General features: G+C 45.6%; 1 protein-coding gene across 1 annotated transcript in view; it reads right to left on the minus strand.

The window, feature by feature from the left end:
- Nucleotides 1-165: 165 nt before the first annotated feature.
- SMG5 (SMG5 nonsense mediated mRNA decay factor) overlaps nt 166-16,769 on the minus strand; it is a 45,065-nt gene continuing 28,461 nt past the window's right edge. The window contains exons 13-22 of the mRNA XM_067569406.1: nt 14,402-14,571; nt 13,499-13,574; nt 12,822-12,997; nt 11,527-11,685; nt 10,595-10,654; nt 9,451-9,610; nt 8,023-8,113; nt 6,922-6,996; nt 5,833-5,971; nt 166-5,359 (exon numbers count right to left, since the gene is read on the minus strand). Coding sequence (XP_067425507.1) covers nt 5,276-5,359; nt 5,833-5,971; nt 6,922-6,996; nt 8,023-8,113; nt 9,451-9,610; nt 10,595-10,654; nt 11,527-11,685; nt 12,822-12,997; nt 13,499-13,574; nt 14,402-14,571 — 1,190 coding nt within the window. The 3' untranslated portion in view covers nt 166-5,275. The remainder of the gene's footprint in view (nt 5,360-5,832; nt 5,972-6,921; nt 6,997-8,022; nt 8,114-9,450; nt 9,611-10,594; nt 10,655-11,526; nt 11,686-12,821; nt 12,998-13,498; nt 13,575-14,401; nt 14,572-16,769) is intronic.

The following is a 16,769-nucleotide window of genomic DNA, read 5'->3' on the forward strand; positions in this document are numbered from 1 at the left end:
CCTCTGTGAAGTCAGCAGGAAAAGGACGTTTTAAAGTGGTTAGGGAAATGTCCAGTTCAGAGGGGTACACACAGACATACAAGGCAGGTGCTGTATGGTGTGCCAGGGACAGATTCAACGGATCAAACACAGTAAAGGGGGAGGGGGGAATAATGAACAGAGCGATCAGGAGGTACAAACATCTTGCACTTTATTAAGCCAGTCAATGAGTTCCAACCACGGTCAGACGCATGCCATGAAATCAGAGGTCAAAGGCCTTGTGCTACCCGTGCCCCACATCCTCCTTATATTATCAGTCAACTGACCCGCGGGGGGGGCTGCTGCTCTCAGACAGACCTCGTCTGGACTGTAAATCCATAGCGTGGCCACTCCTCCCTGGCTAAGACCCTTTCAACTGTGAATCCACAGGCTAAGGGGTCTCGGTGCTATAAAATGGATGGAGGGCGAGTGCTGGCCTCCTTTGGCCGCAACCCAGCAGTAGTCCTCTCAACTTTGATTTTAAGGTTTGCAGAAGAGGAGGAAGGATTGGGGTATGGGAAAGCCCCATGGCAATGCCCCTTCTCCTCCTGGCAGACCTCTAATTTCATCACCAGCTGGTATCTCCTCCCCTTTAAACAGCTACGTTACTAGATGTCAAGAATGAAAATCTGCGTCATTTCAAATAGCATCCAAACAATCGCGTGACCACAGCGGGGGGAACAGAATAAAGGAAGTGTTGTTTGGCACAGCCCTACCCACACAGCACAGTGTCCAGCACACACCAAACACATTTTTTCATCCATAGCTACACGTATAGACTGCTGCTGGCAAAAGAAACATGCCGCTCGCCTGAGAAATCAGCGACGCCGTTAGCCACCAGAAACGGACAGTCTCAGTGACGGAGATTGTCATGCTGAAGCTTCTGGGAACCCATCTCAGTGGAGAAAAACGAAAAACAAAGCCCAGAAACATACAAAACAACTAAATTAAATCAATGTTTTAACCCATAAAGCACTTTAAAAAAAAAAAAAAAAACCCAGCATAGCAGGTGTTATGACTCGAGCTAACATTTCTCCCCAGGGGCTAGTTTGGAACTGGTCTAAGCAGCTTTTGGTAGCTACTGAGATAGCCCCACTTGCATTAGCAGAGGAAGAGCGGCTTTGCAGGCCTGAATGTTGCACTAGGATAGTTTGGAAGGTCAGTTTGCAGCTACATCTCAGGGTGGCGTTATTAAACGCTGTGGTAGACTCCCGTAAAACCCAAACCAGTGTTAGGAAGCCACAGGCCGTGCTGTGGGCCATGATGCATCAACTCTCAGCCCTGCCCGGGACATTTAGTCATCTATCCTCAGAGAAATGCTTGGCATCAGCAACTTCCATTGCAGGTTACTAACAGGGGCCACTTCCTTTGGAATTCTAGGCTGGGATTTGAAATTCCTGGACGAAGTCCCCCGCTAGGGTCGAAGTCACCGGAGCTCCAATTGTGCATTTAATCATGATTGCGTATTTTTGACAGATCTGTGCCAACTTGCACTAGTCGGGAATTTTGGCCCATTGTGAGTTGCAGGATGGGGCCTTAAAAACGTCCTCCCCTGCACCGACCTTGAAAATAAATCAAGCAGTGCCTCCAATTAAAGCCCGACATTAGAAAATGTTTTATAAGAGGAAACAATCTGCCATCTTCCTTGGTGCCTTGCTTTATGGCTGTGCTCTTCCCCAGACTGGGATACTATTTTTCATCCCTTTGCCAGTTTAGATTAAATCCAGCAAGGATACCATGTGTTGCTTGCATTTAATCATGGCTGCATGGACACACGTTTTTGGAGGATAAAAGATTGCGACCACCCCGGCCTTAAGCTTCCTACCTCAGCAGAAAGAAGGTGGAAGACGTGTGTGTAGACAGCAAAAAGGTGGCATGTTGGTCTACTTTGCAAAGTAGCTAGCAACACTCCTCATGATGGAGAATAGCCAAGGGCCTTTCCTGTCCTCTTTAATTACTGCGTCTTGTGATAATACCAAAGTTACCCTTTAGAAACGCAGTGCATCAAGACAAGGATGTTTATACGGCACAGTCTCCCCCCAAAAAAAAAAAAAAAAAAAAAAAAAAGCCTTGATTTCTCTTTCCGGACACATGAAGAGGGATCTCTTTTTAGCTCAACGTTTATTGTTACAAAATAAATTTGAGGTTAAAAAACACCTTAAAAAAAAAGAAATTTAAAAACGTCTAGCAAGCCCCAATCCAACTGTCAAAACAGCTCAGATCAAGTGCCTGCTGCAGGGGTCATTTCATTTCAAAAGACGGGCAGCTGTGGCATCAGCTTGGGCGTCTCTTCTGTGCCAAGGCTACGTCTCTTCCCTATCATCATCACCACTTAATGGTCACGTTTGTGCAGTGCTGGGTAGCTGCTCTCCATCTCCACTTTCTACATGACCCCTTAGTCACAAAGCTTAGCTCTGGGATTCTAGTCCAAATTTTGGGTTGCACTGTTGACAGGGAAGGCATAACGAACTGCAATGCCAATGTGATCTGTTTGCGAGGGACCAGTTTTCAGTTTCTCCTTCATTTGCACTGCTTTCCCGCCCGCCCTCTCAACCTTATCCGTGGCCATTGGAATACTCTACATCTGAACAGCTCCCACCCAAGGCATTGGACGTTAATTGCAATAGACAATTCCCATTTCTTTACAAAACCAAAAGAGCATGTCTCAGACTAGACACCCGGAAGGGAGAAAAAAAATAAATATTTCCTAGGACTAGAGACATGATCAGCCATGACAAAGCTTCGTTTAGTGCAGATCTTGCTTACGCTACAACTCTCTCATTGCTGTGGGTTCGCAGGACCTTCCAGTTTGCGTCCAACCAAGAGGAGATGGGTGGGACACCCACGTACCAGAAAGAAGTCTGATCCACCAGATAGAATTCAAGATGATCTAGACTTATGAGTCAGCAGGGAGTGTAATTTAGTGCACTGGCCAGCACCATGTCAAAAGAGGGACAGAACTGCAGAGGGGGAATCGGTTCACCTTCAAGGCTACACTGCTCTGGCTTGTCCAGCTCAGGTGGGAGGGTCTCCCGGAGGCATCACACACAGGGTGGATTCTTTTACTTTTGGCATCTCCGTTAAATAAAACCATGAGCTAAACAGACACAGATCTAATAAAAGAAAACAGCGGTGTGCGTGTGGGAAAGGACAAATGCCAGGCACTAACCCCCACCTGGGGAGAGGCCATGGCTGAAATCTCTTTGTAAACACAGGATCCCATCAGGATGGGGTGAAAGTCCCCAGACTGCCTTTTTGCTTATGCTGTCTTCTTGGCATGGCCTGGTAAAGCACAAATTCAAGTGAAGCCATAAAGAGAAAATCTGTTAGTAACACTGACCCCCCTAGCACTCTCTTCTGCTGTCTAGAGAAATAAAATCACCTTTAAAGCACACTGACTTTCCAAGGCCTTTCATCTGAGCAACAGGGCTGCTGGCTGCAAAATGACCAAAACCGCCAGGTGGATGAATCCTGTGGGATTCATACTGGTCTGAACCACAAATGGACCATTTTGCAATCCTGGTACAATGTATTATGCTGGAAAATCTGCAGGGATTGGTGATGGTAATTTTTTAAATGGTCCATTCACAGTACACTATTTATAACCAGTTATAGCAGCTTCTTGTCAGGTCAAATTTAAACAGCCTGACCAAGACCAGGGGGTCAAACTCATTAGTTGCATAGTTGCAGTGGGTTTGAGTGGATGGGGACATCTGCTCTTAAAGCACGACACAGATCATCTGCAAGGAGATGGTTTAACTTGTATCCGCCGCTTAGTGATCTTTGTAGCAACGTGCTTTTCATTTACAGGTACCAGACTCACCAAAACACAGATGGAAGAAGCCCAGAGATGGTGCAGCGTGGAGGTTTGTAAATTGCCTCGCAGGAAACAGAGGGAGCTAATTCCTGCATCTGCACAGCTCTTGTTTTCTCATCCTTTCTGGGTGTTGCTGTATGATCGAAAGGCATAGAACAGTCCATAGGCCGGTTCTGGCTGACACTGACTTCAGTGACCACTGCATTTCCCCGTCCTGCTCCTAGAGACGGTGAGACTACATAAGCTCTGCAAACCTCTCTTGCTTTACACAGAAGAAGCTGTGTTCAGCAGCAACTGAAGAGAGAGTTGATAACTTATGAAAATCCTTTGCCCCTCAACACCCCATTGCAAAATAAGGAAGAGGAATTCGGGGCCCTTTGGCCATGTTTTCAGGTCCGATTTGTCTCTTGAGTCTCAGCAGGCTCAAGGCAAATCAACGACCCTCGCCACTGTCTAAGCATCCAATGCAGCTCCATGACGACTCCCAGTAACTAGCTTGGATTCCATTTACATTTACCCTCCCCTGAGAAAGGCCTAACGCTGGCAGTGGGGGTCATTTAAGAGAAAAGAATCCTTTCCTCCTATTCTCTCAAGCAGCCCAAGGCAGACCTATGCCGGCTCACAAAACACACAACAAGTACAAAAGCAAGGAAGGTACACCAAACCCCTAGCGGGATAGGGAAAGCTTCTGGCTGGTGCTTCTCTCTACAGGCAATAGTCACTTTGCACTCCCCCCAGCATGGAAAGGAGAGGAATAAATATATTTGTTCCTAAAACTTTATGCTTTTTTGCCATTTTTTTTTTTTAAATAGCCTCATCGTTTCCTTTTTCTCTTTAATTCTTTAACGTTTGAAGAGGACCCAGAACCCCAAAGGAACTCCACTTTTTTTTTTTGTTTTAATATATATACTAAGAATTAAAAGAAAGAAGATGGAAAAAATTAATTAAAAAGATGTTCATTTTTCTATCACCAGATTCCCAACGAAGAGCACTCTTTGGATCTTTGTCCCCAACCCCGGATGCTAGCCTCTTTTGTTGTTCCACTCCCACTGCAGTGGTTTTGGCTTGTTTAAATAAAGTACATACTAGGAGCTGCCTGCCGATTGTGGACGACCGAGCAGGCTTTGGGGGGGATGAACGACTGCCCGTCTCTCGCCCACCCCTGCTGACTGGGAGAAGGGCAGATCTCTTCTTAGCCTCACTGAGATGTCTCTCTTCTCAGAGCAGCTGGCGCTGTTGGAGATGTACAGTTGTCTGTTCAGGGTGCGGGTTGTGGGTGCTTTGTGTGCGTGCCGGAACTGGATTTGTTTTGGTCATTGTTGCTGCTGCTGCTGCTTCTTCGTGTCTTAAGTCTCGCCTGTGTTTTGTTTCCTTCGTTCAGACACTGCGCGTTCTGAGAGGGGGAGAGAAAGGTACACCAACCCGATACCCTTCTGAACGTCAGCCCATCTCCTTCCACTGCTTGTAGAACTCCAGAACGTTTTTTATTTCTACACTGGCACTGGCCGCTGCCTGGATAGCTGACTGGAGACAAAAAAAAACAAAACAATCGCACACTCCGGTTATTTTGCCTGCACTGCCAAGACAGCACACTGGATGACCCGATTTATCTAGGCACTTATATGGCCACCCATCACCATGGTATGGGCCTGATCTATCGCTCACTGAAGTGAATGGGAGTCCTTCCATCAACTACAATTATTCACCCTAGGGCCCCTTTACGCTGCTCTGATATAAAATGGTGCAAGTAACCGTTATACCCATTCTAAAGACCCCTTTGCACTACTAACATAGCATAAAGGAACCTTAGTGCAAATGAGAATAAAGGGCCAAGATTTATAACCCAGGCTTGTGAAATAAAGTACACTTACTAGCCCAGGCAGCAAATACACTTGCTGTAAGGGTGCTAATGATGAAGTGAGTATTTTTCCTTACCTGGGGTCAGGAAGCATTTTGCCAGTTGTTGTAACCCAGTTACCTTATTCCGAGACACTGACCTGCATGGGCGCAGAGAATTTGCTTGGATCATCCGGCTGTAAGCCAGTTATGATGGTAACCATCCCTGTGGTGTCATCCTCTCCGCTGCCTTGGGACACGGTCAGCTGTTTGCAGCTGTCCAATATTTTATAGAGGTTCCTGTCACATTGATGTAAAAAATCAAATCACTATGTGTGTCTGTGCAAACAGACGTGGATTTCACTTATCCGGAGATGTGCAAGTACAGACAGCAGCAGGGCAAGTGTCATCTTCACAACAGTGCACAGTTTCTCTGCCCCGTTATTTGTATTAAAGAAGCACCCAGAGCAGTGGTGCCCAAACTTCTCCTGTCGTGCCCCTCGCTACCAGTAACGGAATCTGTCCGTGTTGTTCTCCCTCCACCCAAATACTGCACAGCCAAGGCTTCCTGCACAGAGGCGCTTGGGCTGAAGGCAGAGCTGGGGGTGGAACCGGGATGTGGGAGGAGTTGGGGCAAGAGGCGGAGCTGGCCTGCATCCAGAGAGGGAAGGAAGGCAGACCTGCAGCTGGGGGGTCGAGGGGAGCAGCAGCTGGGCCCTACCCCCTGAATGTTCCTCCGTGCCCCCCAGAGGTGCGCGTTCCATGGTTTGGGGACCACTGACCTAGAGGCCCCAACTGAGATCATATCTCCATCATGCACACCTACAGTGAGAGAAAGTGGCAGCCCCAAATGGCTTACACTAACTAGACAAGACAGACAATGGGCAGGAGGGGAAACTGAGGCACAGATAAGGGAAGTGACTTGCCCATCATGACACAGCAGGCTAGTGGCACAGCTGGAAAAAGACCCCCAAGTCCTGAGTCCCACTGGGACTAGCTGCATGAGTACGGGTTGCTAGATTAGATCCTATTCTTCAGATTGCTAAAAAACCTCCAAAACAACCTCCAGTGGATAAGACACTGGACCTCACAACCCTTTGTTTTGCAGGTTTTATATCAACCTGAAGAATAGGATCAAATCTAGCAACCCAACTAGTCCCAGTGATGGCACTTACTCACAAAATCCTCTTTGCACACAGGTAATGAGAAAGCAAGACAACTCCAGAGGTTGTGCTAAGGTGTAACCTTACCAGGCATCTAAATCCTGTCTCTTCAGTTTATGCCTCTCAAAGCTTTTCCCAACATCTTTCTGGCAACGAATGTACCTGAGGAAGAGGAGATTTACTGAGTCCACGTGCAGGTTACTAAAAGGGCAAATGTTAATATTTGAAAGCCAAGGAAGTTGTAGAATTCTTAGTATGCTGGTTTCCTCGGGATGGCTGGATGTGTACCACGGACAGGTATTGCCCACTCAGCTAGCTTGCTTCGGTCCCAGCTGAAGTTTCTCACAACTTTCTCTAGTCTCAACTAACCTCAATAATTTGATGTTCCTTCAAAGGTAGATACTTCACTGTTTGCCCTTCACCAGATCATTGGCATGTAAAGCACCACCAGCCCTTACACACATTTCTGGGTCGTGACACCTTTAACCTTCTGCATGTTAAAAGTTGACCATTTATTCCTAGTCTTTGTTTTCTGCTTCTCAGCCAATTTACCTCTCACCTCATGACTCCTTAGTTTCCTTAGTAGCCTCTTGTGAGAAACTCTGTCAAAGTCTTTCTAAAGTTCAAATAGATTATAACACGCAGTTTTTCTTCATTCAACAGCCCCCTTAAGTGCCTTTTTTAAAGATAGGACCGGACAGTGACAAATATTAGATCTCTGGTCTAAAATCTGATTTTAATGAAAGTTTCTATATTCTGTTAGCAGCTCAGCCACTTCATTCTCAAGGGAATTTGATTATATTCCACATGCTTAATAGTCTTCTGCAATTCTACTGAAAAAACCATTCTCCAATTCCCATCCTAAAATGCTATGCATCAATAAGCAGCTGCAATATCGCACACCAGAAGTGGCTGCATTTCATTACTAAGTAAAGTGATTCCTAAAGGTATACAGAGATTGTCAAACATTAGAGTGTTTTGGGATCCATCTATGAGCTGCATTAAATCATCATGTTGTCTGTTGCCAGTGCCTTCCGTGTATAACCCCGATGTATATTTAACTGTGCCCATTTCCCACTCTGTTTTTATTCTGTGTTCAAGCTGTACAAACACTATTTCTTTGAAGGACTTTTTCTACATAAAAGCCAGAAACATTTATTTTAAAACAAAGGGGGGAAAGAGTATTACCTGTTTCCCTTTTTAAATTCTGCCTCTAAATATCGGATGCTGTCGCGGGCACCTGCGTTCTCCTTTTTCAGGAAGTCTAGACCATCAATCACTAATAAAAAATGGAAGTAAGAACGTTAGTTTGTTGGTGCCTTTTACAAGTTAATCCCACATGTGGCGTGACCCCTAGGAGCTGTGGAATTGCCTCTGGCTCATGGCAGTAATTTACGCTGCCACTAAACACAACCCAATCAGCTGCTGAACCGGATCTTTCTCCAATTATGAGCTAATGAACTATGTGAGAATCCAGCATGAGCTGCAAATAAAATGGTCAAACAAGGACATATGCAAACTGGTTTTCAGCTGCTGCTCCTGAAGCAAGGGGCTTTTTTCTTTTTTTTTTAATAAAACAAATCTAATTAATGCTGGGAACAAGCAGTGAATTCACAGCCCTTGGGAATGGGATCCTCTATCCAAAGAACAGGGCAGGGTAAGTTCCCCTATAATGTCCCAACATTGCTCGAGGTCAGCTTCTAGGGGTAAACAGGAAGATCAGTTTCCATGAAACGTTCAGTCTTTGATCTCTGCTGAGAAGGCAAAGAAGGGTGCCAATTAATGCCAGCTGTGGCCAGTGGTTTGAGAAGTGGACACTTTATTAATAAAGTGCTGTGAATATACATGGGAATTATGCAAAACAGAGAGTCCCTCTGCCTCAATGAGCTTGCAATCTATAGGAAAACCAACATGGGATAGATTTTCTGGTACAGGGGAGGAAACCAATACAAGACGGATTTACAGAAGAAATAGCGTTTAAGGAGGGGATCTGAAAGAGGAGAGGAGGCGTAGGCAGACAAGAAGAGGTTGTTCTAAGTGCACAGGGTATTACAACAGCGATGCACAACGCTGGGAGTGGGGAAATATGTAGCATTTATAGCAATTTTCATCCTCAAAGCCCTTCACAAACATTAAGGGAACGGGAATTTGCCCACTAAGAACTGGACTGAGACCTCCACCTCATTTCACACAAGTCACTAAAACAGCCATCGGCAATCAGGCAAGGCACATAGCAACGTGGGCTGAACTCGAGGTAACGTGGTTGTTTTAAGACTGAACAGATTCCCCCATCATGTCAGCTAAGCCAGCCATTCGTCAAAGCTCTGCGACACAGAGGGCCTCTTTGGCTAAGCTTTCGAAGAGTCACTAACCTCCTTGTGCATTCATACAAGAACACCAGACAAGTTTTGCGGGGGCAATCCAGAAACGGGGGTTCCCTCTGTCCTACTGGAGGCTGTCGAGCTACTCAAGAAACGTAGACCCCGTTTTCAACAGAGCGCCTCAGTTCTGGGATCTAGAGTGTCCTCAAAGGGAGCGCAGCGCTCCTGAAAGCCTTTGGACTTGCACCCCTTCAACAACACACAAGCAATGGAGCAAACAGGTGTCTAGCTGTACCTGTTCGAGGGATGATGATGATGAACCTCCCGCTGATAGCTAACTGCCTGATGACGTTGAGATGCTGGCAGAGAGCTTGGGTGTCTGGGACAAGATACGGAGACATGGCAGACTGAGCTTTGGGCTGTTGCAGACTCCCCTCCAACTGCGAAACCTCCAGCTGAAACAGGAGAAGAGCAATACCAGATTAGGAATTCACGTGGAAACAGAAAGACTGAAAAGGGTGAGGGTCCTCCTGCCATGTGCAGCCCAGCCCCTCCACTTCCCCAATCACGTGGCATGAGCCCACCTGATCCTGACGGAAGGTGAAAGCTCTGCCAAGGCGGGGGATAAATTCCCTCTCAGCCTCAAATCAGGCTGTAAGTTGAACCCTCTGCATCTGAGCAAGAATCAGCATGATTAAGTGTTTGATCTTGTCTGTACCGAGACATCTTTAGTGCCTGAGTAGACGGACCATTTTTTCCTGTAACTCCATTAATGTGGAGTACACACAAATTCCATACACCTATGAATATTTCCATGAGCGAGACCTTTTATTCCCTTCTTACCTGACAAAAAGAAGCTGTTCAAAGAATCTCCCTGTCCTTTACAGAGAGAATATACACCATGTACACTACACATCTGGTATACCTTAATGGAGGTCCCCAAATCTGTACTGACAGGAGCATTTAATGGTAATGATAATACTTTGTGTTTACAGACTGCCTTTCATCTAAATATCTCGAACCACTTACTGATGTCTTACAAGGGTCCTTGAAATGTGGATACCCATTTCCAGAGGGGTAAACTGTGATGGAATCAGTGATTTTGGCTAAGGTCACAGAGCAAGTCAGTAGCAAAGCTGGGAATAGGACCAGGAGTCCTGACTGTTAGTACTCCCACTCTAAGCACATTGCCTCAATCAGACAGTATTGTTTTAAGAGGCAGATCTCTACAGTCTTTATTACATTAGGTCAAAATACAGGGTCTGACCTGTTTTTTGGGGTTTTTTTAAGAATGAGATATGAATAACTATGTCCCAGAAAATGATTTTTCCATAAGTGTACCAAATAGAAGATTTACAGACCAGATTCGTTCATGGGCCTGGACATTTACCTCTAAGTTAACAGACCCTAGTTTTTAGTTCAGAGCTTGGATTTCATACCTGCAGTCGGAGCTGAGCCATGTCTCTCATTAACCTGTTCCGACGAGCTTCCTCCGCAGCCTAATTACAAAAATAAAGTTAAAAATAAAATTAGCAGGAAAAGTGTGGGTTAGTCATTAGTGTGTACTGAGAAAAGGGGAAATAAATAGCTCCAGGGACTAGTAATAGGAGAGCAATTGTTCGCCTCCACAGCACAAAAGTCACCACCATGATTGGCATAGCTTGTCGGCTGTCTCGCCTGATGTGAGATGAGGAATGGGTTTCCATTGCTCTCCAGGGGAGGGCAGAGGCAAATTTTGGTGGGGCAGTAAGTAAAATAGCTTGGTTCTGCCAATTCCTCGGCTGTGCCTGTTCTGTACCGCAAACTTTGGTCCTCCAGGGCTGCCAATCTGGGGTGGAGTTTCACAGGCACAAAGACTATATAATAACGAGCCAATTCCCTGCTTTAAACTGGCTAATAATGCTTGTGGCACATTCATTAGCATGCCAGATTATTTGTGACTTTTCATTCAGAACTTGGTGGGGCAGATTATCCTCTTATGAAACAGCACGACTCGACAGTGACCGACTTTTATCCCTAGACGCACTTTGTTCCTTGCAAGCAGCTTTCCCAACAGGAACGTAGCCAACCCCTCCTCTCACTAGGCACCGAAAGTGTGTCAATTATGAGCCATTACTGAGCTTGTTAAGAAATAAAATGCCAGGCCGAGAAGCCAATGGCAACATGTGCTGGATGAGCTGTTTTGCTGAAAGCACCACCACAAAGGAAATTAGTATCACAGAGCTCTGGCTACTAAGCTGTGCTTTCAGCGTCTGATATGACTGATATCCTGGCTAACTAGAAGGGTTGGTTTCCTATGCCTGAAATTGTACCTGGGTGCCAGCACCTCACAGAGCAGAGCATTACTCCCCTTAAGACTCTTCTAACTCACCATGCGGAACTGGGCCTGGGCCTGATGCAACAAGTTGTCCTGCTCGGACTGAGCGATGCTAATGAAGATCCCAACCTCTGAATTAAACTGCAGGATGCTGCCTTGCAAGTGGGTGATGAAGTGGCCAAAGCTCCGGATGCAGCAAATACGAATCACCGACTGCAAGGAAGGAGACAGTTTGACTTGAGATGTAATGTGCCCAGCTGGGCAGCAGCCTGCGTTAGCTGAGAAGCTGGAATCTTTTTTAAAAAGGTGGAAATGACTTAAAAATATATATATACAAAGTGAAAAATTCTGTGAATGTTCCTGAAGGTGCAGGACATGATAATCCTTTGGAGAAAATAAACAGGGTGAGGGGTGCAGGAAAGTCAGCCAGAGTGCTTTGAAATATTTGCAATCTGGGTTTTCAAGCACCAGAACACAGCAGAGAACAATGACACCTGGCTTTTCAGAACCACCTGTGCTGGCCAGTCTCTTTGAAGAGGGGCACCGTCTAACTCTCAGTGACATAACCAACAAGGCAGCTAAGTGACCTTTTGTAAAAGGAGGGACGGTATTTGGCTTTGGATTGTTGTACCTTGTTTCAGAGTTTCCCCCCAGAGCGCCAAAAGCATGAGGAGACATCCAGGAATTCATCCCAAGGCGTCGTCAGCCTGGAATCTTAGTATTTAAAAATGGAGCTCCCAGATCAAAGGCCATAACAATCCCTTAAAAATCAGTTAGCAAAGGTGGACAAATGTTAATGCGCTCTAAGCCATTAGGTAGTTCAGAGATCGCTGTAGCAAAATTAGATGGACCACTACTCTCCTGCCTCTTTCCCTAAATGTCTCATCTTTCCCTACGCAGTGATGATGATCTTAGCCCGTTTTGCTCTGCAGCTGGGCTGACAGATAAAGCCATTCTGTGCATGAGCATGGCACAATGCCAGTTCTTCTGCAACTGCCAGTTGTCCTCATGGACACAGGGCTATAGGAGGTAGTCTGCTGACTGTTCAAGGTTCATCCCAGATGGGCTGTAAATATCAACTGATTTATCCAGACAGGGAGGATGAGCGGTTAAGCATAGCAAAGAGGCCAATAGGTAGCAGCTCCGTGTTGCTTTGAGGGGGAAGGGAAGTTTCTGGATATTGCCTGGAGGATGGAGCTAGCAGCAATGTTCACAAATGTATTCCAGTTTGGGGCACACTCTCTCTAACAGTAAAACTACACCCTCATCCTGGGTTGCCAAGATATGGGAAAATTTCTATCAAGGCAAATTTAGCCGGTACCAAGAATCCATGGCTCGCCTATCCTCACCTCCTCCACCGCCGAGAGTAGGGGTCTGTCCTGCTCATAGTTAAACCTCTTGTGTGCATTTTTCAGAGGGGGCAGGTTACGGAGCGCCACGTCTTCTGGAAGCAGCAAGCTGGTGCTCAGGTCTGGGAGCTCACAGCCAATCAGCAACTCCTTGATCTCGTTACCAAAAGCCAGCCCTGGATTGTTGGGGTGGAAAACAGCAAGAGGTGACTGACCATCAATGACACTAGGACAGCTGAGATATGAAGTCTCATGATGTGCTTTATGTCCTTCAGAGCCCAAGCATTTTGGTCATGTGGGAATTTTTAAGGCATGCTACCAGTTTCCATTAAGGTTTTGGCCAGTCAGTGTGTGTTATAACCACTTTAGTACAGTTTGACTCCATCCACACTAGCTAACCAAACCGTGTGTGTGTGTGTGTGTGTGTGTGTGTGTGTGTGTGTAAACTAATTTGAACCATGATTAAACACAACAGAGGCTAATCTAGACAAGGCCTTACTCACATTCCTTCATCCTTGTAAATCAAGTGGCATTAGCTACTCTCACCCTGCAGGATACAATGGGCTATAAGAACCACTGATAACTAGGTTTGAAAAATAAGTTGAATCTGTGCAGGGAAAATTGCCGTTTATTTGGCGGGCAGGAGGAGGATGACCAGGAATGGGTTCCCACAGTACCTGGCTCCTGCAGCTCTCCAGCAGAAGGCAGTAGGTTCAGAAGCACAGACAGTCTGTTCCATAGACTCTGGGAGCTCTGAAGAAAACAAAAGGTTGCAAAATATATCAAGTCATGCAAATCTTCAAGTCAAGGTAGATGCAAATAATTATGAGGACGTTTTGCACTTTTATAGCACCTTCCAGAGACTTCAAAGCACTTTGCAAATAATTAAGCCTCAACATCCTCTGAGGTAGAGATTAGCTTAATTTGACAGATGGGGAACCAAGGAAGAGAGGCAAGGATGACTTGTTCAAAGACACAGCAAGAGACTAGCAGAGTCAAGAACTGAATCTCTGGGCGCTCAGTCTCCTGGTCTAGCCAACAGGCCATCCAACCGTTGCCTCTACAGCCACCCTCATTTTTTGGCAAGTTTTTGAAACAAAAAGAAGACTCAACATCAATCATGACAGATGATCCCTATCTAGCTGTGGATGTGTTTCATTCTCATAGCTTCTAGACCAGGGCTATTTAATAACCTGAATTCCCTGTTCCCCCATCACCAAAACCTATTGGTAGGGTAGATGCTAACAATAAAATAATTATAACAGTGAGAGGAAGTAATTTCATGATGAATAATACATGTCATCCCAAGAGATCCCAAAGTGCTTTACAAACTTAACACACTGATTTGCAAACCATGCACAGAGATCACTATGCCAGTCACTGGGATGCTTTTACATCTAGGGTGGAACGTGGGCTCTGTTTAACAATACACATTAATATCACAACAATAATTTATGCCAGGAAGTGACAAACAAAGTATCCACCTGAAACTACAGGAAGCTTGACACAATAAATGCCAGCTAAGGTGATTATAAGAGACACTGACATTAACAGTGTACATTTAAACAAAACCCCCACACCTGGGCACACATGATGATGAGGTCAGTGTTGGTTCTCAACCAGTCCAGGAACACCTTGACAGTCGGAAGCAGGCCCTCATTGGTTATGATCTCTAGTTTCTCCTGGAGGGATCTCTCGTTTCTACAGGATTTGTTACTGGAGATACTCTCTTCAGAGTCGGACAAGTCGTCTGAAACAACAAAGAAAAAAGCAAAGATTCCATGCATTAAATACTAAATGGAGCCCTTCTGTTGAGAAACCCATATGGGTATTTTCACCAGGAGTCACCATTGGCGTGAGAAGGAAAAGGTGCTTCAAAATTCCCTAGTTCATCCACACACACTCACAACAGCAATTTACTGATTGGCAGAACGATCTCTTGGAAAACAGCATGCTCATCCCACTGACCAGTACAGTCTCACTGTTTCCTTGTACTCCCGTCTGTCTGTACATCTACCCATCTGTTCTCTCTTCTCTTACACTTAGATTGCTCCATGGGGCAGGCACTGTTTTTTGTTCTCTGCTCGTACAGCACCTACCACCCTGGTTCAGGTCTAGATGTCCTAGGCACTGCACTAATACAAATAATGAAGTAATAATAAACTAGTGGCTAGAAGAGCAGCTGACACACCTGAGAGCGATTCCCAACTTCCCCATACTTGCTGTGTTACCCTAAGCAAGTTAGCGACCTCTGACCCTCACTGCCTATCCTTTCTCCAGTAAGGACAAGGATGCTATTCCGCCTTCATCAAGTGTTAGGACAGTGTTTCTTAACCTGGGGGTTTAGAGGGGTCCGCAAGTTCAGATCTGGTATTGGAGGTGGCAAGAAAGGCAATTGCCTGGAGCCACAGGGGCGCCATGAAACTAAGTTACATGCCTCAGCCCCGTGGGGGTGGGACTCAGGCTTCAGGGGTACAGTAGTTTGGAAAGGTTAAGAACCACTGTGTTAGGATATCCTCAGAGAAGTGCTAAATTGCAGGTTAGATAGGGTAAGGCTCATGTCTTCCTCTGTCTGGCACAGCATTGCACATGCTATTCATGTCTGTGTTCTGGAGGATCCCAGAGTGCTTCACCAACAGCACTCAATTCTACCTCAGCGAAAGGCCACCTCTTTTGGAACCGACGCTCATTCATTTGAACCTTGTTAATATACAGAGACCATTCACTTTTCCCCATCCCTATACATGTAGCTGTTTTCAGCACAATTATTTAACACTTCCTGCTTTATAAGTTCTATTTATGCTGCAGGAATACTGGTCCTGGTCTGAAGAAAGAGTAACCCAATCATTCAGAGCTAACAGCAAATTTACAAACTGAGACCCACTTTCAGAGACTAACTCACCACACTTAAAGTTACATAACAAAAACCAGGAATGAGCTGCTGTGGGAGACTGGGGGAATTCTGTATCTGCATAGAAAGATGGTTGTACTGTCAACAGAAATTAACATCTGCCCAGCAGAGGACCAGAAAGGAAATGAAAACTTAGACAGGCAGGGAACCAATTTAAAGAACAAAATCCACACCTCTAAAGTTCAGCAAACCCTCTAAAGCCATTCGGGTCCTGCTAAAGATCTCCCTCAGTTATCTCTTGACTTAGCATGTAAAATGCACCTCTCCTCTTCTACAATAAGACCCTAAGTTCCACATTTCCCTACCCATTATCAGGTCCCTACGAAACTTTACAGGTCTCCCTTCGGTTGGCAGAACAGTGCTGATACAGCTGTCCAAAAGCTTGACAGAATGAAGATTCTCTGCAGCTGCACAACAGAAACCAAGCAACGAAGCAGGAAGCAGCAGCAAGTCACCCCCTAACACCTTTAACTTGCAGGTTAAGTTTAAGAAGCGATCCAGAAGCAACTGTTTGAATCAGTACTAGCTACAGCAGGATGCTTCCCTCATATGGAGTAAGGGATGGATGAGGCAAGAGTATTTTAATGCTTCAGACTCATCAGTACTTAAAGATCCTTAGCACTTTGCAATTCTATAGTTTCTCATCTGCGAGGCTCTCAAAGTTATTTAGAGGCTCTTTTACTCACAGGAGGAGACTGGCCCAAGGTCATAAAGGGAGTCAGCAGCAGAGGTGAGAATAGAACCCATGTCTCAACTTCCAATCCCTCATTCTAACCAACAGACAAACATGGCTGCTCATGAATGCAGCAGTAGTCTTTCATCAACCCATCAATACCAGCTGCTAGTGACCAATTTCTTAGGCATCCAACCCTGATATGGTCAGCAGCCACTTAGCATTCTTCAGCATCGTATAGAAGGCATGGTCAGTCAGGAGAAGATTTGACCTTAGACATTTGGACAACTGAGCCAGCGAAGTTCAAAGCAAGACACCACACAGGTTAATTCAACCTTGCAGTCGAGACTTTAAACGCACAAAT

This window comes from Emydura macquarii, unplaced genomic scaffold, assembly GCF_026122565.2.
Source record: "Emydura macquarii macquarii isolate MOO-44397 ecotype Brisbane River unplaced genomic scaffold, CSIRO-AGI_Emac_v2 contig_2924, whole genome shotgun sequence".
In the NCBI taxonomy this organism is placed as follows: Eukaryota; Metazoa; Chordata; order Testudines; family Chelidae; genus Emydura; species Emydura macquarii.